General features: G+C 46.8%; 1 protein-coding gene and 1 pseudogene across 1 annotated transcript in view; one reads left to right on the top strand and one right to left on the bottom strand.

Annotated features, from left to right (window-relative positions):
• The window catches only part of LOC135901467 (uncharacterized), a 129,809-nt gene that overhangs the window by 68,084 nt on the left and 38,563 nt on the right, over positions 1-23,162 (top strand). Inside the window, exon 10 of the mRNA XM_065431277.2 lies at positions 17,658-18,058. Within this exon, the coding sequence (XP_065287349.1) occupies positions 17,658-18,058 (401 nt within the window). The remainder of the gene's footprint in view (positions 1-17,657; positions 18,059-23,162) is intronic.
• Positions 15,985-16,166, bottom strand: LOC135901485 (U2 spliceosomal RNA; annotated as a pseudogene).

The raw sequence follows: 23,162 nt of genomic DNA, 5'->3' as shown, positions 1-23,162 counted from the left end.
TGTCCGCGCGGTGACCGTTGAGTCTCGTATGAATTTGTAGTCTAGTCTCACCTATGTATTGTTTGCTACAAGCGGCACATTCTAGACAGTAGACTACGTTGCTTGATGTGCAGGTGAAAGCCGAAGTTACCTTGTTTGCGTAATTCGACGCTGTACTTTTTACTGTACTAGTAGATTGTACTGGGCGGCCATAGGGACCGGCTCCCAACTTCCTCTTTGTCCTTAGTTTGGCATGCACAAGAATATGTTTAAAGTTAGTGTTGCGTCTGTAGGGTACTCTGAGCGGGTCGGGAAAAATCTTATTATGTTTCTGGTTGCTGGTGAGAATTGGGTAGTATTTACTGAGGATGTTATTCACATTTGTGGGCGCGTCGAGAATTTAGTAGTATGAAGAGGCGTTGTTGTCCTTGTGATCCTCGGGCGGGGCTTGAGGACCTCGGCTCGATCAAGTTTGGTTGCAGCAATGTAGGCTATTTGAACGTCACTGTTTGGTTGGTTCCTGTTTCATTGGGTTTCCTTAAGGTGATCGCGTCTATCTATGTAATCTTGGTTTTCAACGCAAATTCGACGTAGTAGTGTGGCTTGGCCTTTAAAGATGCCTTGTTTGCAATGTCTGAGATGGTGGCTCGTTTATTCTAGGTACTGTTGTTTGACGAAAGGTTTCCTATACAGCGTTGTCTTTAGCGCCCCATTGTTAATGTATATTGTTGTATCCAGGAAGTTCATGCGCTCAGTTGAGGATTCTAATGGGAATTTTATTGCTGGTGAAAAGAGTTTAGAAATGCTACATATTTATTCAGACTGTCTTGACCATGTCCCCATATTATGAAAAAATTGGCAGAGGCTTAGCTTGGCTAAGCCTAGTGGATTGCGAAAGCAATCTTCTGTTCAGGTTGTAGAGTTCCATACTGCTCATCGAACGTGTAGATGCAATCTCGTCGCCATTTAAAGCATCCATAAGGCTTGCTGTCGAGCGATCAGGTGTCGCCAAAGTCGCGTCAGCATTGAGAGCATGCATGATACTTGTGGATGCACCCAGATCAAGAGATGTTGAACGCATTCGCCTGGCTGCATAATACGCACGCCGTTTAGCTAAACGTTGTTCCCGCTCTTGGAGGATTCGCTGGGACGACTGCGACGAGCCGAGTGGGGGGGGGCCGCTTTTCCACAGCTGGCATGACGTCACGTAGAGCGAGCAGCGGCGCGTGGAGGATTCGCTGGGACGATCCCAACGAGCCGAGTGGGGGGGGGGGAGCCGCTTTTCCACAGCTGGCATGACGTCACGTACAGCGAGCGCCCCTCGCGGCAGCGGCGCGCAGCTGCAGCATGGAGGATTCGCTGGGAGGATCGCGACGAGCCGAGTTGGGGCCCCGCTTTTCCACAGCTGGTATGACGTCACACATAGGTCACACTAAAGGTCAATGGTGGATTCTCCGGGATGACGGCCAAGAGCGGAAACCTCGAGCAGCATTGCTTTCGCAATAACATGTCGTCTATGTATCGTAGGTAGGTGTGGGGCTTGTCAGTGCAGCGCGATAGGAAATCTGTTTCTAGAATCCCCATAAATATGTTCGAGTAGGTCGGTGCAAAAGGCGTACCCATGCTTATACCATGTATTTGTAGGTAGCAACTCTCCTCAAATTCGCAGTAGTTATGTGTTAGAACTAATTCAAGGAGGGACAAGTAAACTTCAGTAGAGTGTTGTGCATTGTCTTTAGACAGCCTTTGTTTTATCGAAGTTAAACCATCAGGGATTGGAACGTTAGTGTACAGGGCCATGACGTCTAGTGTTCCGAGAATTGTGTTGTGGGGTAGTGTGCCGTTAGTATTATTGTCCTCTATAATTATCTGCAGGTCGGACGTATCTTGTAGAAATGACGAAAGTGCTTTTGGCAAGTCACCAAGGAAGTAGTTAAGGAATGAGGAGATGTTCTCTATCGGGGTGTTGTTGTTTGGTATTATCGGGCGACCTGGGAAAATAGCGGTTTGTAGTTCCGTCCATGGAATTTTATGTATTTTTGATAGGAGGTAGAAGCGCCCGGCAGTTTCGTTGCTTGGTTTAAGAAATTTGTATTCTGACGGTGTTATGAATACATCAGCCAAAAGTGATTTCAGCCCGTTAGTAATTGCCACTGTGTAGGATAATGTCGGATCATTATCTAGCTTACAGTCATGTTCTGGGTTTAGTCTTCTGTAAGCCTCGTGCTTGTATTTTTATACTGGCCAAATAACTATACTTCCACCCTTATCTGCTTCCTTAATAACAATGTCATTCCGGCAACTAAGATTTGAAATGATATGACTCTCCGACGCAGTTATGTTTTTAGGTCGCTTAGATGTCTTGGATTCGCTTATAATTTCTTTAGTGACAGTTTTAAGGCATGTCAAGTTCTATGGCTTGTTCTGGTTCGGGAGTCCAAGTGGATTGGGCTCTAAGTGGTGTCGTCCCGGTGCCTGGTGTGTCTGTGAAAACGTGTCTGACACGCATTCGTCGGGAGAATTCTGAGAGGTCCTTGTGAAGCTCGAATTCTTTTATTGTGTTGTTCGTGGGACAAACATTTAGGCACTTGCTGAGTACGCCAATTTATATATTACTTAATGTTTTTGAAATGTCTACAACATTGGAGTGGTTTAATTTTGTGGATGTTTCCTTCACGTCTGGTACTTCGAAACTCGAGGTCCCTCTTGTCTGCGTGTGGTGGCTGTTTGGCTCGAAGGTTGCTTTTTGATTAAAGTTTGCTTTTTCCTCTGTTTTTGAACCAATTTTCTAGACTGTTTTTCATCGTAATGCTTTAAATCTCTCTTCTTATCTGGTGCCAGAGCTATGTTCCGAAGTCTGTGGCTAAAACTTTCGATTTGTTCTTCCCAGTATTCCTTGAGGATATTCAAAAGTGAAAGTGAGGCATTGTGCAATGTTGTTTGCCAGTTTGCAGGATGGTGTGGTGGGAGTCTTCCTAGAGCTGATACAGCCTTCAGTGTTAGACCTTCAGGAATTGAATTTTTCTCTGTGCAGATTGTGTAGGTTTTCAGATGGGAGGTGTAGCTCGCATGTTTTTTGGTATGTTTTCTAGCCTGCGGGCATTCGGTCATTCGTGACAGAGAAGAGTTATTGATTTGCGATGTCTTTTATTTATTTGTCTTTCTGTGGGTAGATTTGCGTGGGGTGTTTTTCTGCTTGGACGATTTATTACCGCATGCCTGGGTTAATTCGAGCTCGGTTTCAGTTTGACTTTGTGCATGTGCAGGCAGGCATGCGGGGGTCTTTGTGAAAACTTCGGTAGTGGGTTTTCTGTTGTCTGTTGCAGTTGTGTCTGTTTGCACTGTGGTTGATGTCATTTTTGGTGTAGTGTGTGCCTAGTGGCTCTTTTCACATTCCGCTGTCTGTGGTCCAACTGTTCTCGAGGTGACTGTTGCATTTGTGCAGTGGCTCGTTTCACATTCCACTGTCTGTGTTCCCTGTGTTCTTGAGGTGACTGTTGCAGTTGTGTTGTTCGCTGTGGCACGCTCCGCAGAGTCGGTAGGGGTGGTATTTGAGGTGGATTTAAATAGTGTTTTTCTGTACTTGTCGTTAATAAAGAATTTGATGTCTTGGGAAACTAGCATTATTCCTCTGCGGTTTAAGTGGAAGCCGTCCCAAGCTAGGTGTTCGTGCGGTGCTTCGTGTATTTCTGCGTGGTGCATCGTGCCAACATTCTTATGGAAGTGTTTTAAGCTGAAAATTATTGACTCGAGCTTGTTAATCTCCTCATGGTGCTTCATGAGTGCATTAGTCTGGTGGATTAGTGGGCGGTGTTTGTTTTGTAGGCAGGGAGCGACAGTCGTTATGGTTATATGTGCGTTTGGGCGAGCGGCTTGAATGGTTCTTATTACGTCGCTCATGGACTCTATCGTTTCCGCGGCGCTTTGTGTTCTGAGGTTGTTTGTGGCTACATTTATAATTAAGTGTGTGGTTTTTGTAGACCTATTGCTGCGTTCTGGGAAACGAGAAATTTAAGACATTGGTGCCATTTTTCTTTTGAGCTGTCACACAAAGGCACAGCAAACGGGCACGACAGAGTGCTTTTAGGGATAAAACTGTCAAGTACCTTTCATCCCACGTCGCGGGCCCGAAAACCAGCTAAGCAAGCACGTTCGTAGCACTGTGGAAATGACAAACTCCAGGCAACACGATCGCACAACACTGACTAATGCACGCACATGCACAGCCGCTTCAACAGCTCCTACACAATATGGCGGAGGTGCAACGCCGGAGGTGCAACGCGGGCCCAGTAAAGGGTGTCACCGCCTCGAACGGCTGCAGGCGGCGCTGGCATCGAGTTATTCAAGAGGGTGTCATTTTTTGCCTTACGCTTGCGGCGTGATGCACTGCGCTCACGTATTTTGCTCCGAACACCCTTACAACGAGCGATGTTACTTCTTCTGTGGCACTAACAGCTCCTGTCTATTCTTTATTTACTGTTGCGCATGCTATTTGTGAAGAAAAACTTTAATGATCAATTAAGAACGACCGACCAAACTCCCTCTTGAACCATGATTAGCAGTGCACCCGAGCAGCACCGTACACTGTCTTAGTCGGTCCAGCAACTTTGTAGACTTTGCGTGTCCATGCGAGATAGTGTTGTGCGTTAGCTGCAAATTGTCACACCGTCACCTTGATAGAGTGCCAGCGCGCACGCAGCGATAAAAAATGTAGTGTGCTGTCGAAGCCGTGCGCACGTTTACGTATGTGTGTCGGACACCCTTAATTTATCAGTGCGGCTCCGCAGAGAAATATTTTGTTCGCCTCATGATGCATTGTACTCGTCACAAATAATTGTAGTAGTTTTATCCTAGCTATCACCTATCATGTAGATCGTAATGTCACACGGACTGGGAAATGTCTGTACACTCATTTACTTTGAGACTAGTCGTCGTAAATAAAACATTAGAACAAAGTAACTCCCGAGTTACTCTAGGCTACAACAATCAAGATTTTAAGTGAGGCGCACGGATAGCATGCATGCTAACCACGCAGAAATTGCTGCACCCGGCAGCAATAGTTGCTCTCCCTCTGCGCAAAAATTGATTTGATGCATGCATTTCGGACAATCTGTCCCATGAATATTTCAGTCTATATGCCTGATAAACAGCTATAGAGTCAACCTTCGTTCTCTGACTTGAGCTTGGCAAGAGCTTCCCCACAAAAAAAAGTATAAGCACGATCTACATAACATTGACAAGCGCAATTCGAAGAGCCAGTTTGCCAGCGTGATATATGAAACACTCAGAAATTGCCTTTCTGCACGTCGACCTGCGGGCAACCGTAAAGCTCCGAAACCTTGGCGTAGTGCCCGCAGAAATTCTTTATTTGTGGCTGGCCAGCAATACTTCCAGTGACGAAAGTAACAAATGCGATTTCTAGATGACCAGCACTTATACCGCGGTTCCTTGGACATAATTTTCGATTTTGTCGGAACATCTGCACATATTTATCAGCGTTGGCGATAATAACGCCATAAAGTTCAGTGCTTTCGCACTAGAAAATGATGCCCCCATTCTGTTGCGCCCTAGCCTTAGAGGTGAAAACTCTAAACACGAAAAAAAAAGACTGATTCCTGGACGTCGTTCAGATAGCTGTCTTCTTCCATCTTGCCTACAACTGAAGTTTGCACAGCGCAAGACTACACAGGAAATAGCCATAAAACGCGGTATTTTAAAGCGCACTTGCGCACTTCTCATCCTCTGGGAGCCTCCATTTCCTTCAATGTGCTACAAATAGGAGCGATGCTAAGCAGCTATCACCTTCTTTCTTTATGCAAAATTGCTCAAATACCAATTTGATAGGTTTTCATTTGAACCTACATGAGACAGTTGTGCGATCGAAAAGCGGGTTACGCTGATATCTGCGGCAGTGATCAGAAAACGTCCTGGCCCTACTCTTGCTTCTACATGCGCGTGGTGTTCTCTCAGTCTGTTGCGTATGCACCTTCGTCTGACCACTATAGCATCTGCACGCGAGAGTGGAAAAATTGAAGCCACTGTCCTCCCACACGGAACTAAGTGTACATGTGGCGTGTTATTTAATAGGGGAAGGTTTTTCTCGTCCCGCCCTATAGGACCGGGAACATGCGCGCGAGCTTCTCAGAAGATGAAAATAAAACCGTGACGCCGCATCTTTCTCCTGTCAGGATTGGGGGCTCAATCCCTACGTCCGTGGTCCTTTGCCAAGATTGGAGTACGGCATGAATTAGAAGGTAGCTGGCCCATGCCGTCGTCCAACTTATTTACGCTGAGATCGTTGATGAAGTGAAGAACTGCTTCTCATCGAGAACGGGGAAAAGGGTTTATTTACAGAAATTAACTCAGTCTAACATGACTGCTTGAGAAAAAGAGTATTAGTCCAACAGGACTGCATGAGAGAAGTGAACCAGTCTAACATGACTGCTCAAGAGAAGTGTGTCCAGCATGCGCACAACCACAGTTTTTATACACTCGATGCGCCGGTCCCACGACGCGGCGACTGATCGTTTACTCATCACCACCTCGCCGCTGCTCTGCTGATCAGTTTACAGACACAAAGGCACACACATTCCGAAGCCCAAGCGACGGCGTTGAAGGGGGTGCCGTTCCGGAAAGTATCGACGCCGCTCGAGGGTCGCTCGTTGTTTTGCGTCTGCCGAAACGTGAGAAGCGCAAAAATACGGCGTTCCCGCGGTAGCTTCTCCAGGCGTGTCAAATCAGCTCCGCGTTGGGGAACTCTGGAATCATTGTCCACACACCGAACTCGTCCCGTCACAATGTCGAAGGGGCTGGAGGAAGGCGGCGGATTCCAGCGCAAAGGTCGGTTCTTTGAACGCCTCGCAGCTGCAGCGACGGAGAGGGAGAGGTGCGCGTCTTGCACCCCTTGTCGTAATCGGGTGGCAAGGTGGCAATCTTGTTGCGCAACTCGCCATTCTTGACAGCGCCTCCATGGCCCGAAAAGTCTCGACTGTCTAGCGCTGACAACCGCTAGGCAGGAAGAGAACGGCTGCTGGTCAGGGGGGGATTGATGTCTTGGCTAGCAGCGACCACTTGTGCATTGATGTCACCGCCCCAAAACATCCAACAAGGACAGGCAACTGCAAAATGAACCCCACAACACGGCTCTGCGCCGAGATGACGTGCATTGGCTTTCACTTTAGACTCGCTAGGCTTCAAAAAAACAACAACATAAGTGCAGAAACAAAAAAAAATGCTGCATTTCACTATGCCAATTTCTGAAGCAAATTCCTGCTGACAAATTCAGCAATCAATGGAGGGAAATCCTGCTAAATGAGAGGGGATCTTCTTCGCTTAATAAAATTAACACTAGTAACCCTAAAATTTAGGCGGGACCCCCAAACGCAGAATTCAAATTAGCCTGCTCAAACCATCCGCATTGCTATGCAACTTTCCCTTCTTACATCTAACGGAGAAGTTGTACTCTTGGAGAGTGAGGCTCCATCGGAGCAAGCGGCCGTTTTTGTGTGACATTTGATTGAGCCACGTCAGAGGACAGTGGTCGGTCTCGAAGATGAACTTCGCTCCATACAAGTAACACGACAACTTCTGGGCGGCCCAAACCAAACAAGCGCATTCCTTCTCTGAAGCGCTGTAGGCTTCCTCTCTTACATTTACTTTACGGCTGGCGTAGAGGATAGGATGCTCCTCGTTATCGTCGGCGACCTGACTAAGTACCACGCCCATACCTCTGTCGCTTGCGTCGCATTGAACTATGAATTCCTTTGTGTAGTCTGGCGCGCGAAGCACAGGGCGAGAAACCAATAGCGTTTTCAAACTTTGGAAAGCGTTCTCTTTGTCCTTATCCCAGTGTACGTTACTCGGTGCTCCCTTTCGGAGGGCGTCTGTTAATGGACTTGCCAATTGCGAGTAATTCGGAATGTACCGTTGATAGTACCCCACAAGTCCCAAAAATGAACGAACGTCCGTTTTCGTGCGCGGCTGAGAAAAATCTCCAATCGTAGCTATTTTCAGCTCAGCCGGCCGTCTCATGCCCTGACCAACAACATGGCCCAGATAAGTAACCTGCGAACAACCAAACCTACACTTTTCCGCTTTCATCGTTAAGCCGGCTTCCCTCAACCGTGAGAACACCTGTTTGAGGTGCGATACGTGTTGTTCCCAGCTGTCCGAAAAAATGGCTACATCATCAAGATAAGGTAAGGCGAACTCCTGCAAGTCTTTTAGGACAATATCCATTAACTTAGAGAAGCTAAACGGCGCGTTCTTCAGCCCGAAGCTGAGTGCGAGAGGGCGAAAAGTGCCTACAGGCGAGATGAATGCGGCATAGCGGCTGGCACTTTCTGAAAGGGGAACTTGCCAGTACCCCCGCACGAGATCTATAGTTGAAATGTATTTAGCAGCGCTAACTCTTTCAATTCGTTCCTCAATGTTGGGTATCGGGTACAGCTGATCCCTAGTGATCGCATTTAACTTCCTGTAGTCAACACACGGACGAGGGTCCTTGTTAGGGGTTTCTACGAGTATTAGCGGTGACGTGTAGTCACTCTCAGCGGGCTCAATAACTCCCAACTCTAGCATGCGCTGTATCTCTGCCTCCATAATCTCTCTCTGTCTTGGAGACACCCTGTAAGGTTTTGATCTTACTGGTTCGGCAGAGGTCAGCTCAATTTCATGCGTTATCAGTTCGGTTCTACCCGGCCGATCACTGAATCTGTCGATATATTCCCCTAACACCCCTTTTAGCTCATCTAGCTGCTCGGGTCTTAGAGCATGCGAGCTTACCGAGTGTTCTACTACTTCTTCTAGGCCGATTTCAGAGTTGGAGGTTGTCCTATACTCCTTAAACTTGGTACCAATGCCATCCGGCTCTTTGACAGTATAGTTAACGACTCCGCTCCGCTCTACATACGGCTTCATCAAATTACAGTGATATATCCTCACTTCCTTCCTGCGACCGGGCATTCTCAAAGCATAGTTAGTTTCTGAAAGTTTGTGCAACACTTTAACGGGCCCGTCCCAGTGAACTTCAAGCTTGTTCTTTCTTGAAGGTTTGAGGATCATTACCTGGTCTCCGGCGTTAAACGTACGAAGCCTCGCATTCCTGTCGTAATAGAATTTGGCGTTCTTTTGAGCTAGTGCCATGTTCTTTCCGACTAGTTCTTGGGTTGCGCTTAGCCGTTCCAGTAAATTTAGCACGTATTCAACCACGGTTGGACTCTCCCCTCTTTCCTCCCACATCTCTCTTAACATTCTCAGTGGAGAACGGAGTGTCCTCCCATACACTAGTTCTGCTGGTGAGAACCCTCTCGCTTCATGTGGAACCGTTCGCAAAGCAAACAAAGTTGCCGGCAGACAGTTCTCCCAGTCCTCCTTGTGCTCGTAACAGAGCGCACGCAAAACTCGCTTAAGCACCGAATGCCACCTCTCTACACTGTTTGACTGAGGGTGATAGACAGAACTGTGTATTAACTTTACCCCGCACTTTTGCAAGAATGTGGAAGTCAGTGCGCTCGTGAATACTGACCCTTGATCTGCCTGAATTTCGGCTGGAAACCCAACTCGTGCAAACACTGTCAAAAGCGCGTCTACTACTTCAGTGGAGCTGAGCTCTTTCAAAGGGATTGCTTCTGGAAACTTGGTAGCCGGACACAGCATGGTAAACAAGTACCTGTAGCCTGATTTTGTTTTTGGAAGAGGCCCTACCGTGTCTATTACAAGCCGTCTGAAAGGCTCTGTTATTAAGGGCACTACCTTCAGTGGAGCTTTCCAAGTCTCTCCTGGTTTACCAGAACGCTGGCAGGCGTCGCATGATCTTACAAAGTTTTCTACATCTTTGAAACAGCCAGGCCAGTAGTATTCCATAAGCAGTCTTTCCTTTGATTTGTTTATGCCTAGGTGGCCGGACCACCCATTTCCATGACAAAGACTCAAAAGGTCCTCCCTATACTTAGTAGGTATGACTAACTGATCTAAAATCTTACCCTTTCGATCTCTGTAATGCCGATACAACAATCCTCCTCTCTCATGTAACGTTACGTTGCGCCTAGCAATGCCTTCTTTAGCTGTGTCACGTAATTTAGCTAAGCTCTCATCATTCTTTTGCTCAGCTGCCAGTGACTCTCTATCCACGCGTAAGAGTTGATCGAAGTTCTTTGAGGCCGGTGATAATAACGACCCTGTCTCGCTTGTGAGCGCGTCTGCTTGCTCTTCCTGCAGGCTAGAACTCTGACACTCTAGTGCTACGCTCTCATTGAGCTGGTCAGCTGGCAGGCTCTCCTCAACTGTTCTTTTGTCCCTCGGGCCTAGCTCGGATTCGGGTATTGAAGTTATGCCCTTTTCTGCTTCCGCTGGAGGAGCTTGAGCATTTTCAGCCGAAAGCGCCGCGATCTTACGAGCTTGGCCTCGGGTCAATGCCTGTACTATGCGCTCTCCCAGTTTGAGCCCTCTGTCACGCAGCAACTGATTCGAACGATTCGAAAAGATGTAGGGATACTGCAGTGACAAAAATTTGGAAACTGCAGCCTCAGTCTCTAGTTCCCCGAATGGTCCACTGATTTTGACTTTGGCCATGGGCAGACACACGCTGTGTTCTTCTACAACCTGTTTTATCCACGCTACTTCTCCGGTGAAGTCATCTACCATCACGTAGGACGGATGGACAATATCCAGCGTGGCGGCACTGTCTCTTAGCACTCGGCATGGTTTTCCATTAACTTGCAGGTCGTGGAGATATGGACTTAAAAGTTCCATATTCTCATCCTTTTCCTCCACGTAGGAAAAAACTACGCTAGACTTCTCGCAGTTTACAGCTATATGTCCCAGTTTGTGGCATTTGTAACAGCGAATTGGTCTAACAGATTCGAATTTTCTTTTCTGTTCTTTTTGTGTGGTTTCTCCGTTAAGTTTCTCCTCGCTCTTTTCTGCGGGCTTTTCCGCCATGTCTACAGGCTCTGATCGTCTAGTTTGCGCACCCTTTTTGAACGGAAATGGTTTCCGCGGTCCATTTCGACCGTCCCAGTTTCCCTCCTCGGCGTTCAACTTTCTACGGGTTGCGTACTCTTCGGCTAATTCAGCCGCCCTTTCCACAGTGTTTACATTACCTCTGTCTTGCACCCACAGTTTCACAGCTTGGGGGATGGTTTTGTAAAACTGCTCTAGACACATGCATTCAACGATCATGTCTCTGCTGTCGTACGCTTCCGCGCTTTTAAGCCACTCGACTAGGTTGGCCTTTAAGCTATATGCAAACTCCGGATAGCCCTCGCTATCTTTCTTGCCTGTGCTCCTAAACCTTTGCCGAAAAGCTTCGGCTGAAAGGCGGTATTTCTTCAGGAGACTAGCCTTAACTTTTGCATAATCATATGCATCCTGCACACTCAGTCTGGCGATTACTTCCGCCGCTTCACACGGCAACATAGACAGCAACCGCTGTGGCCATGTACTCGGACCGAAGTTCATCTTTTCGCAAGTCCTTTCAAAATTGCTTAGGAACAAGCCTATGTCGGTCCCGACCTCAAATGGCTTTAATAGCCTGTCCATGCGGTATGATTCTGTCTCACTTGATCGACCCAGAGCGCTTTCACTTCCTTGAGACAACTCCAAACGTCTGTTTTCAAGTTCAAGTTGCATTTTTCTTAACTCGCGATCTTTATCGCGTTCCTCTCTCTCTCTATCCCGTTCCTCTCTCTCTCGTTTTTCTCTGTCCCGTTCTTCTCTTTCTCTTTCCCGTTTCTCTCTCTATTTGAGAAGTTCCAATCCCATTTCAATATCTTGCTCACTGGCCTGATTGGAAATTAGCTCCAATAATTCCGATTTGAGCATTTCCTTGCGTACATCTAGGCCCAGTTCCTCACCAACAATCAACAACTCGTCTCTCAGCAGTGTCCTTAACTCCATGACTGCTGCTTTACTGCCTTGATTCTGCTCTCTAAATCTAGCTAGGAAAACACAACCTAGCTAACACACAACAATCTAGCTTCCCTACTGTTCTAAACAGAACAACCACAAAATGAAGCCTAGAAAGTCAAAGCAAAAACCAAGCACTCACCGCAGATATAGCACCATGTCGCAAAGTCCATCTCACCGCTGTCAGCCAGTTGTCAGGATTGGGGGCTCAATCCCTACGTCCGTGGTCCTTTGCCAAGATTGGAGTACGGCATGAATTCGAAGGTAGCTGGCCCATGCCGTCGTCCAACTTATTTACGCTGAGATCGTTGATGAAGTGAAGAACTGCTTCTCATCGAGAACGGGGAAAAGGGTTTATTTACAGAAATTAACTCAGTCTAACATGACTGCTTGAGAAAAAGAGTATTAGTCCAACAGGACTGCATGAGAGAAGTGAACCAGTCTAACATGACTGCTGAAGAGAAGTGTGTCCAGCATGCGCACAACCACAGTTTTTATACACTCGATGCGCCGGTCCTACGACGCGGCGACTGATCGTTTACTCATCACCACCTCGCCGCTGCTCTGCTGATCAGTTTACAGACACAAAGGCACACACATTCCGAAGCCCAAGCGACGGCGTTGAAGGGGGTGCCGTTCCGGAAAGTATCGACGCCGCTCGAGGGTCGCTCGTTGTTTTGCGTCTGCCGAAACGTGAGAAGCGCAAAAATACGGCGTTCCCGCGGTAGCTTCTCCAGGCGTGTCAAATCAGCTCCGCGTTGGGGAACTCTGGAATCATTGTCCACACACCGAACTCGTCCCGTCACAATGTCGAAGGGGCTGGAGGAAGGCGGCGGATTCCAGCGCAAAGGTCGGTTCTTTGAACGCCTCGCAGCTGCAGCGACGGAGAGGGAGAGGTGCGCGTCTTGCACCCCTTGTCGTAATCGGGTGGCAAGGTGGCAATCTTGTTGCGCAACTCGCCATTCCTGACACTCCCACCCGCCTTGGTGCCTTAGTGGCTACAGCCTTGTGCTGCTAAGCACGAGGTCGCGGGATGAAATTCCGGCCGCGGCAGCCGCATTTCAATGGGAGCGAAATGTAAAAACGCCCATGACCCGTTCACTGGCGGACGAATACCCCAACCCTTTGCATGAAACCTTTGTAACTGATATTGATGATGGTGAATAGGAGGTAAAAACTTCGCATTCAAAAGAAATGACATTAGAATAATCTCCAGCATTGAGGAATGTCTCTGGGCACGAGTCTTCAATCATATTTCTCACAGTGCAAGGAAGTTCTGCATGTGAAATAGAATGAAACAAGCTGACATTTATTCAAAACCCTAGTAGCGGTTCCTTCGCAGCACTGTTCGCAAAAAGCTGTATAGCTTCCTCTGAACTGCGGATAGAGAAAAAGGTAGCCAACCTTTAGTGCTCTGATGTGCCTCAAGAAACGGAAATGGCGCCTTTTTATGACCTTTTTATGGTTAAAATCAGGCGAAATGGCACGTCTTTGTGTGTATCGCGTAGAAAAACAGGCTCAAACCTTCCCCGTTTGCCGCTTTACCAACCTTGCGCAGAAAACCTGGGGTTATTCAGGCACATTACTTCAACGCCATTTCCCTAACTTTCTGCATTCCCACGTTAACTTGAACTAAATTTCTTTCCATCATCTCCTGGGCCTTACGGCAATGTACATGATTCGGGCACGACTACAAATCCCCCTTCTTTATCAGCAAAATGCAGAGCGAACGGATAGCCTCTGAGAAATTCAATGGTCTCGCTAACCTGCAAGCTATCCATTGGCGGCGACTTCAGTTTCAGGCAGTCAATGGCCTTGGGCATGCACACATTCCTCTCTTTAAGAATAGACAGATAGAGAACAAACTCTCTGACTAATACGAGATAACTTACCGGACCAGCCCCCCCCCCCCCCCAGCCCCCTAGATAGACAGCCATACTTTTAGACTTGTAAACTAACAAACTTGCCGTTTTTTGAGCTAAGTTACATTGTCCAACGCAGGACACATTTGCGGTTGGGGCCTCCTTCATTTGCAGCAATCTTGAACATGAGCACGAGAGGGTCAGGGGCCTTTTCCACATACGAGATCTGTCCTTCTGTTGCCCTCACGGTTGAACATTCGGAATAAGGCCTCTCAGTTCTGGTAGTTAGCACTTAAGAAAGCAATGCGGATGTTTGGGCAAAATATTAAGTGGTTGATTTTTCACCACATCTCCGGCCGGGTAAGCTTCATTATTCTCCTTGCATATCTCGCTAACCGTCCGCAAGGGTTGCACATCTGGTATATAAGTCAATAGTCAAGGGTGTGCACATGCGTGCACGATAGGTTGTGACGGCAGTGTGATGAACTGGATGACGGAACGTTTTGCCCATGAAAACCGAAGAACCGGGCACAACGTACAAGAAAGAACTGTAAGTGTAGTGGTAGCAAACGGACTAGTTAGTTACGAGATTGTTAATTAGTGTTACCAGCTCGATATAAACGTGAGACAAAGAGGAGACGCATATACCACTAAGGCTGGAGTACAACTGAAACTCACTACAAGGTTACGCAAGAGAAGACGATCAAACGTACAGCGTTTCTACCGCTCATGAGCGCCACTCGCTCACGCCGGCTTTGCACAGTTTTCCGCAATAGCTGAGAATCGAGGGTGAAGCGTATATCGCGAGGTTCATGAGAGAGGTAGTGGCCAAATAGTCTGACGGACCGTGATTTCTCTGTGCTTTTGGCGTTGCGCTCTTACAGCACGAGGTCGCGGGTGAGACCCCGGCCGCAACGGCTGAATTTCGATGACGGCATAGTGAAAAACAACGCCCGTGTACCGTGCGGTAGGTGCATGTTAAAAATCTCAGGTTGCGAAAATTAATCCGCAGTCGTCGTGCCTCACAATCAGATCGTGGTATTGGCTCGCAATCCAATTAATCCTGGAGTTTCCCGTGTTGAAACCCCGATTTTATTATGAGGCATGCGGGGCACTCCGGATTCATTCTGACCGCAAGGAGATCTTTAACGTGCTCCCACTGCACGGGACACGCGCGTTTTTGCATTTCGCCCCCATCGAAATGTGGCAGCCACGGCTGGGGTTTGAGCCCCCGGTCTCGTGTTTAGCAGCGCAAGACCACGCTCGCAAAGCCACCGCGGCGGGTATTTCACTCGTAATAACACTAGAATTCGATTCAATGTAAATGTTGAGCCATGAAGGCCCGTTCATCCTCAGGTGAAATAGTGCATTTTCTTAAATTTAGTAGGCCTTTGAAATGTGGTTGCATCTATGTGTTGATGGTAAAGAGTTTTTGCGCCTGACTTAGGCGCGTGCCTGCCTGCAAAAGCGTTGGCTTCGATGGCAATTTCAAATAACATTCTTTAGTGTAAATGTTGAGAATTGTTCTACGCCTTCATCTTAATTTGTAAATGCTCAACGCAAGAGTTATATTGTTGGGCAGGTTACAACTATGTGGCCGCCCCATTCTTTTGAATTCACACCTCTCACAAATAAAGATCATGCAAAGCAAACTCATCTACATTGTCTTATCAGATATATATTTAAAAATTCGTCCACTCTCTGGAACGTGTATGCAAGTTGGCTATTAAAAATTTTGATTCACACAAGCCGGAGCTCAAAGCATATACTCAGTATGAAATCTACGGCATTTGCTGGGCTACCTTTAACCAGCCCCTTTCGTTTAGAGTTCTACATTTGAAAGTATATTGGTTTCTTGGCAAGCATCCTTTGAGTCATTTTCGTACTTTGTATTGACAGCCGTGCAGAGTTTTAAGTATGAGACATCAAAAAAGACACGCAGACAGGGAATATTTTGTCAGCCTTATGTAACAGTGCCCCCTCACATAAAGAACCCCGGTGGGTCAGTGTGACTACGGTGTTGCGCTGCTGAGCCCGAGCTCGCACGTTCGATTCCAGACTCTGCAGCCACATTTCTATGGGGGAAGAATTAGCAGATTATTAGTAGACCGTGCTATGTGTGCAGACTAAAGAACCGCGAGCGGTTGAAGGTTTTGCTGAGGCATCCAACGTGGCGTTTTACAGCGAAGTTGTTTATTTGCTAGGATAACGTGCATTTATGTTCTTCGCATGCAAAAAACAATGGACCAATCGCGAAGATAGTGCAATACGATGCCTACCCACGGTGGAGGTGAAGCAAGCTTGAAGCACTCCGCCAACTCGCAAAAATAGGTTTATTTTCTTGGGCCCAAATATTACCTGTGTCAGATATTAAGCTGATAAGAACGGACACTACACTTTGACCCGCGTCGGCCCTGTCTTCGTTCGCATCGCTCTCTCTTTGTCGGCGTTCCAAGCACTCGCGTATCTAATTTCCATTTCCTTCCGCTCTCCCGTGGTGGCAGCCCTGTCGAGACGTCGCGCGTGTCTAGTTTCCTCCGGCTCCTCGGGGCGGCGCGGTCCGGTCTTCCACGCGATTGTGCATAAAAATACGGTCAATGAGTTCATGCCTTTGTTCAAAATTCTGTGTCGCCTCTGTATCATATGCTAAACAGCTTCGCTGGTCATCCACTTTAACAGAATGGAATGGCTCATGATATGCTATATATGATATGCTATATGAATGGCTCATGATATGATAAACGCAACCAACATGACATGCATATTACGTATAGAACCGAGATTATTCAGCAAACACCTGAGCAAAAATTCCTAGGTGTTTGGTTCCAAGAGTCTTTGGTATGGTCATGTCACGTCGACCATTTGGTAGTCGATATAGCTCGATCAATAGGATGTATTAGAAAGATTTCTACATTAATACCTCTTCGGCTAAAAAAAACTCTTTATTACACTCTAGTATATTCTAAGATTGCCTACTGTTCGCTAGTATGGGGCACCACCACTCCGCGCAACTATAATAGATTAACGGTACTACAAAAGCGCGTGCTACGTATATTTGAAAATTATGCAGGAGATATGCGTGACTTACCTACCAGGGAGTTATTTCTGAAACACAACATGCTTATGGCCAATCAAATTTATCTCTATAAATTAGTGCAACATATGCACACAACAAACATATACAAAGACTGTGATATGGTAGTTGAACATAAGTACGGGTTTAGGCAGCATAGGAGGGCGCTTCCGAAGATTAGGACAAATTACGGGAAACAATCGGTAACGTATCAAGCTATACAGATTCTAAATAAACAGAAAGACATAATAAATTGGGCAGACAGCCGTGGTAAACTTAAAAGAATGTACAAAACGTTCCTTGTCAGAACAGGATGTGTATTGTAGACTGTTTTACATTACTTTCTACTATGACCATGACATTCCTGATTTTCTTTTTTTTTTCTGTTTTGACAGCACAATGTACTGGTGTATATAGTCGTTATCTACATATCTGTAACAGGATAAAGGGTCTCCTAGCTATATAACACATGAATCCTGTGTGACCTTTTCTATATGTATATCTATCTGCGTGATCTATGTACACATGTATGCATTTCATATCTGATGTATTAGAAGTCACTTTCTTTCCTTCATCGGCTGTACATTGAGTGCAACTGTAATTTTAATATAATGTGCACGTTACTGTATATGTTATTGTACGCGTAAACGCTGTATGAACTGAACGGGGGCAGGGGCCCAGTCAGGCTATTTCAGCCTTTAGTCTCTGTCTCCGCAGGAAATACCCTGAAATAAAGCGATTTTGATTGATTGATTGATTGATTGATTTCATCAACCAGCTGTGCAATTTTGGGACGCTAAACAGCGCAATCAAACTAAAGGTGCTGCTACGCACAGGTGGCGACGCTGTTCCCACGGAGCGGTTGCTGAAGGTCACGCTGATGATGGCGCGGATACAGCGCACGATGGCCCTCACTGCACTGGGAGCAGCGCGGGTACGCACCACCGACGAAGACACTTCCTTCCCAAGTGTGTCGTTTCCCAAAGCAACCGTTGGCTCGACCGCCTCTGGAGTGCTCCCAAACTTGTTTGCCCGCATGGATGAGCTTCCCGGGGGCTTCGTCGCCGATTGGCTGCGGAGGAAACGCGCGTGGCACGGGCTGCCGCCGCTCTTGCAGGGTCACCTGGACACCCTGTCCAGGGCGGCCGCGGACTTCAAGGAAGTTCTGAAGTACTTCGAGCCGCCGTATTACTACGAAGACGGACTGGCTTCTTATAACTACGCTGTTCTGGGACAGGCGAGTAATCTGCTTCTATAGGCCGTGGCTTCCACTCATCGGTGGAAGCTCAGTGGCAGTGTAGAAGTTTAGAAAGGCTTTGTTTACCTAAAGGGTAACACTGTCGCTTTTGAATCCTAGCATCTTTCTTAGCGGCTCCTTTAGTGTTGTAATGATGCAATAAAATGTCATGTAAGATTCATCAAGTTACATTTGGTAACTTAAGTGCGTAATCGTCATTTTACCCAAAACAGGTTATATGCGCCTCAACTTGGTCGCTAGCTCTTGAGACACACAGAAGTGCTATAGTATGAGCCCTCTGGACGCATAAAAACATATTTTCTGCAGAAAGACAGAAGAGGATCTAGAAAGTAGCTGCCATTTACGAAAATTTCATTTTTTCCCTTTCGCACTACCGCCGTTGGCTCGCCACAGCTGGCGGTAACATAAGCTTCAGTTTAAAAAATGCTGAACCAGGCTGCCTGGATCGAAATTAAACGAATATAAAATTTCTAATATGTGTTCGTTATCACCGTCATCACTTAGCGACATTACTCCGAGGAAAGTTAAACCTGTGCTGATTTCAGTCGCGATAGAAATGGTACAACTAAGAACCAGTGCCCTCTCGATAAGGTCGGGCTCATCTTCGTAAAAAGTAGCCAAACATTCTCCCAGTAAAAAGCGAATGCCACTTCCATTAATCGTCAATTGATTTTGTCTTGCCTCAACCGCGGCTCCATCATATTCCGTCAAATTGTCTAATCATGTACGAGCACTTAATACTTGGCCGTACTCGGCTAGGCTACCTTTCCCTGAGCACCGCTCTTAAGGAGTGTTCCACAATGCTTTTTGTGAGGCGACGGCCGACGTGCGACAACGTGTCGATGTCGAATGTAAATCAAATGCAACGTGTGTCGGAGGTCGCATTTTTTAATGCGTGATGGTGAATAGACTTTAAGAAAACTGCCTTGCCTATATCTCGTTTGAGTATTGAGAACAACTTGTACGCGGGTTCTTGTCTTTTCCGAGCAATCCGCAATTTTTGTTTCACCTGTCGTGCCATACCGGCTGAGCGTTGGAGGTCCACTAGGAGTTGGTACGGTTGGTCGTGGCAGTGAAAGCGGACGCCCTGGTGCTGAAACGCAGCCAGCATGAGAGTCACCACTACATGCCGAACAGCTAGCCATGACACGCTCCAAGGCAGCAGCAACTACGTCTGCTCGAGCGCAGCCGTGAGCCAGCAAATACCTGGCAAACTTCGGAATGATATGCGAACTCGCTTACACAGCTTCCCACCCTTTGGTGTATCAGTTGTCTTATCGACATACATTTGTGAAAGAGTTTTTTGTTTCACAACTCCTGGTGTCTTTAAGAGCAAGTTAACAAGGATTGCCAAGCAATATATGAGAGAAATGCGAACAGCCTTCACAGCATAGATAGATGGATCATTGTTTTTTTAAGTGCTATACAAATGCAAAGGACTGGAAAACTTAGTTCCAGTCTATGAAAAGAAAAACAATTGCCGCATCTGTTTTTAAATCAGATTACAGTATCTAAACAAAATTACACCGCGTAATTTTTTTTAGATATGGAGGAAAGCCCTCGTTTTCGTTGGCGGTTTTGAACTTTTCCTGTTCCTTCGCCAATGGCTACGAACTATAGCGCCTCAAGTTTTTTGAATGACCAATGGGCTTATGCACTATCCGATAACAGTCATATGACGGATGGCTGTTGTCTTCAGCTCGCACTAAGAATATAGATGTGAGAGTTGCAAAACTTCAGTGTAAACACTCCCGGAAACGACTGTAGGCACCTGGCCCGGGATAAGTTTGGACCAGTGGCGCCTTCATACATCCGCGCCACGAATATAATGGCATTAATGACTGGGCCGGGTTGCGTTTTTACAATTGCTAGTAGGTACAGTGGCGCGTGGCACTTGACGTTTCTGCGCAGGCACGACTAAGAGCGCGTGCGAAAGAGAAAATCTTTGGGCCTTTGCTCCTTCAATATCTGCGTCTGGCAAGGTACAACGGAAGAGGTTTCTTAACGCGTGTTGTGTGTGGTTGTCCCCTAGGCATGCCGGCATTGCGGAGTGCAGTCCAGTTTGTTTACGCTCCGCCGCTAGTCACCCGCGCGGTGAGGCAGTGGGCACGGACGCCCCATTTCGTTATCGCTGTGTCTAAAGGGGCAAGGTTCCGACTGATGTTGTAGAAGTCGCGTCTCGCTTTTTTTTTTACTCGGTGATAGATTTCATTCTTTACAAGCACTGCTCCAGGAGGGCACATGTGAGCACATGAGTGGGCACGGGAACATTGCAAGAAGCATGGCTCCTGATTTTCGCTTTGCTCCGATGCAGGTTACGCTGACGCTCTTCTTCACCTGGCTGATACCGGAATCGCTATCTCCCTCATGCCCATCAGCTCAGATGCTACCACCGCCACTGACCGACTGTGGCCACTTCAACAAATATTTCATCCCTGCGCACCCGATGGAATCGCTCGCCTTCGGCCGTTCAACCCCATCGACGACTGCATCATCGCCCGCAAAGAATTTAAGCTGTGGCCACTCCGTCCTCGGATTCAGTGGGCACGGGAACATTGCAAGAAGCATGGCTCCTGATTTTCGCTTTGCTCCGATGCAGGTTACGCTGACGCTCTTCTTCACCTGGCTGATACCGGAATCGCTATCTCCCTCATGCCCATCAGCTCAGATGCTACCACCGCCACTGCCCGACGGTGGCCACTTCAACAAATATTTCATCCCTGCGCACCCGATGGTATCGCTCGCCTTCGGCCGTTCAACCCCATCGACGACTGCATCATCGCCCGCAAAGAATTTAAGCTGTGGCCACTCCGTCCTCGGATTCAGTGGGCACGGGAACATTGCAAGAAGCATGGCTCCTGATTTTCGCTTTGCTCCGATGCAGGTGTGTACATTTTCCTTGTACGCTAAAAAAAAGCGATGACATCTGCTTATTGCTGTTCCCGTGCCCAGGGGTGCTGTGTGAAACTGTGCATGATTGCTTTTCTATGGCTTTCCTACTCTTGTGCTCCGGCGACATAGAAACGAACCCTGGCCCCACCACTCGATCCGAATCCCTATTAGAAATTGAATCACTCCCTGAAGACCCTGCAGAACAGATGACCATAATTTTTCAACTGCTCAAAGATGTTCACTCCCGCTCATTACAAAGTTCGAAGGCACAACATGAGCTGACCACAGACATTAAATCCATTAAGGCTGGGCAGAAAAGCATCGAAACAAAAATAACTAACGTTCAGAAACGTCTGGATGAACTAGAAAAAGGGAAAGTTCTTGATACCTTCAGCCATAAGTTTGCAGGCATGCAAGAATGCATTGAAAACCTAACTGTACAAAATAAATTTTTACGCAAGCGTCTAGATGATATGGAGGACAGGTTACGCCGCGATAATTTGATTTTCCATGGACTAACAGATTAATCTGTAACTTGGCAACAAACTGAAAGCACAATGACCAATGCACTAACAAAGGTTCTTAACTCGCTACCAAACGACCCATTTCAGCGTGTTCATCGTTTAGGGATATTTTCCGCTAATAAATGCAGACACAACATTGCGAAGTTTACCAACTACAAAATAAAAGAACTAATCCTATCACATCGCAATGATTTCAAGGAACACAAAATTTCAATAAGCGAAGATTTTTCACCCGCCACTCGAACTGCGAGACGGAAACTTACGGAATTTGGAATTGGCCATCCGGGATCACCCAAATTTCGCCTTCGCTACAATAAGCTATACATACGCGGCAAATGCTTCATGTACAATCCTTCTAACGACACAATCGATGAAATCGAGCAGCCAACTGAACACGCGCCCCAAGGATCAAGTGCTTAGTCACATGGGGCGTCCTAGGGGCGCGAGAGGGGCAGTGGTCATTCATCATCGCCATCTGATGTTACGATTCTGTATACTAACATCAGAAGTATCTTGAATAAGAAAACTTCTCTTTCTCTTTCATCGGCAATCGACACCTGTTCTGCGCATATCATCGCACTTACTGAAACTTGGCTATCATCTCAAATTCACGATAATGAACTCTTTCACAACGCACACCGCTTCGCAGTATATCGCAATGACCGAACTAATCAACGGGGAGGCGGCGTACTCCTTGCTATTTCGAAGGACATACCGTCATCATGCATCTACACTAATAGCGTCTTGGAAACTGTCTGGGCATCAGTTACTCTTGACCATCAGAAAATAATATTCGGCGTATGCTATCGTCCTCCTCCTTCTCCATGCTCGTTTATTAACGACCTTCATGACCAACTTAACATAATACACACCAGATTTCCATCGGCTTCCTTGTTTTTACTAGGTGATCTTAACTTTCCGAGTATTTCTTGGGTTACCCAGCCTCCCACCCTATCTCCATTTTCATCCGATGCCAGCGATTTTCTTGATTTATGCTCTGTTTTTTCACTTACCCAATTAGTCACTAACGCTACGAGAATCTCTGTCAACACAGCCAACACTTTAGATTTGATCCTAACCAATCGAGCCGACTTTGCTTCAGCCATCACCTATTTACCTAACATAAGTGATCACTCTTTGCTCATTTTCAACATTAACACTGCCTGTCCTAAACCTGCAAGAAAGAAAAAGACCATACTAGATTATATTAGAGCAGACTTCGATGCCATTAACAATGAATTATCAGTTTTCACTCAAAACTTCTTCAGAAACTTTAACGAACGCTCTGTGCAAACTAACTGGGATATGTTCACGGCCAAAGTTCACGAACTAACTCAAAAATATGTTCCAAGACGCACCATCACTTCTAATCCTCAAGCCCCTTGGTGTACCACCCATATAAGACGCCTATCTAACAGAAAAAAGCGCCGTTATCGTACAGCCAGGCTATCACAATGTAACGCACACTGGGACGCATACAAGACTGCCGCTGATGCGTATGTAACTGCGCTTAAGCAAGCAAAAGATAACTTCCTCTCTAACACTTTGCCATCGATGCTATCTACCAACATTAAAAAAATTTGGCGCGTCATCAACCCGCATACCGAAGAATCTATTAACTGACGCGTCGGGTGACCCTATTCCGGCTCATTTATGCGCATCAGAAC

Source organism: Dermacentor albipictus, chromosome 1 (genome assembly GCF_038994185.2).
Source record: "Dermacentor albipictus isolate Rhodes 1998 colony chromosome 1, USDA_Dalb.pri_finalv2, whole genome shotgun sequence".
NCBI classification, from domain to species: domain Eukaryota; kingdom Metazoa; phylum Arthropoda; class Arachnida; order Ixodida; family Ixodidae; genus Dermacentor; species Dermacentor albipictus.
The sequence above is the reverse complement of the archived record's forward strand: the minus strand, read 5'-3'. Positions and strand labels throughout refer to the sequence as shown.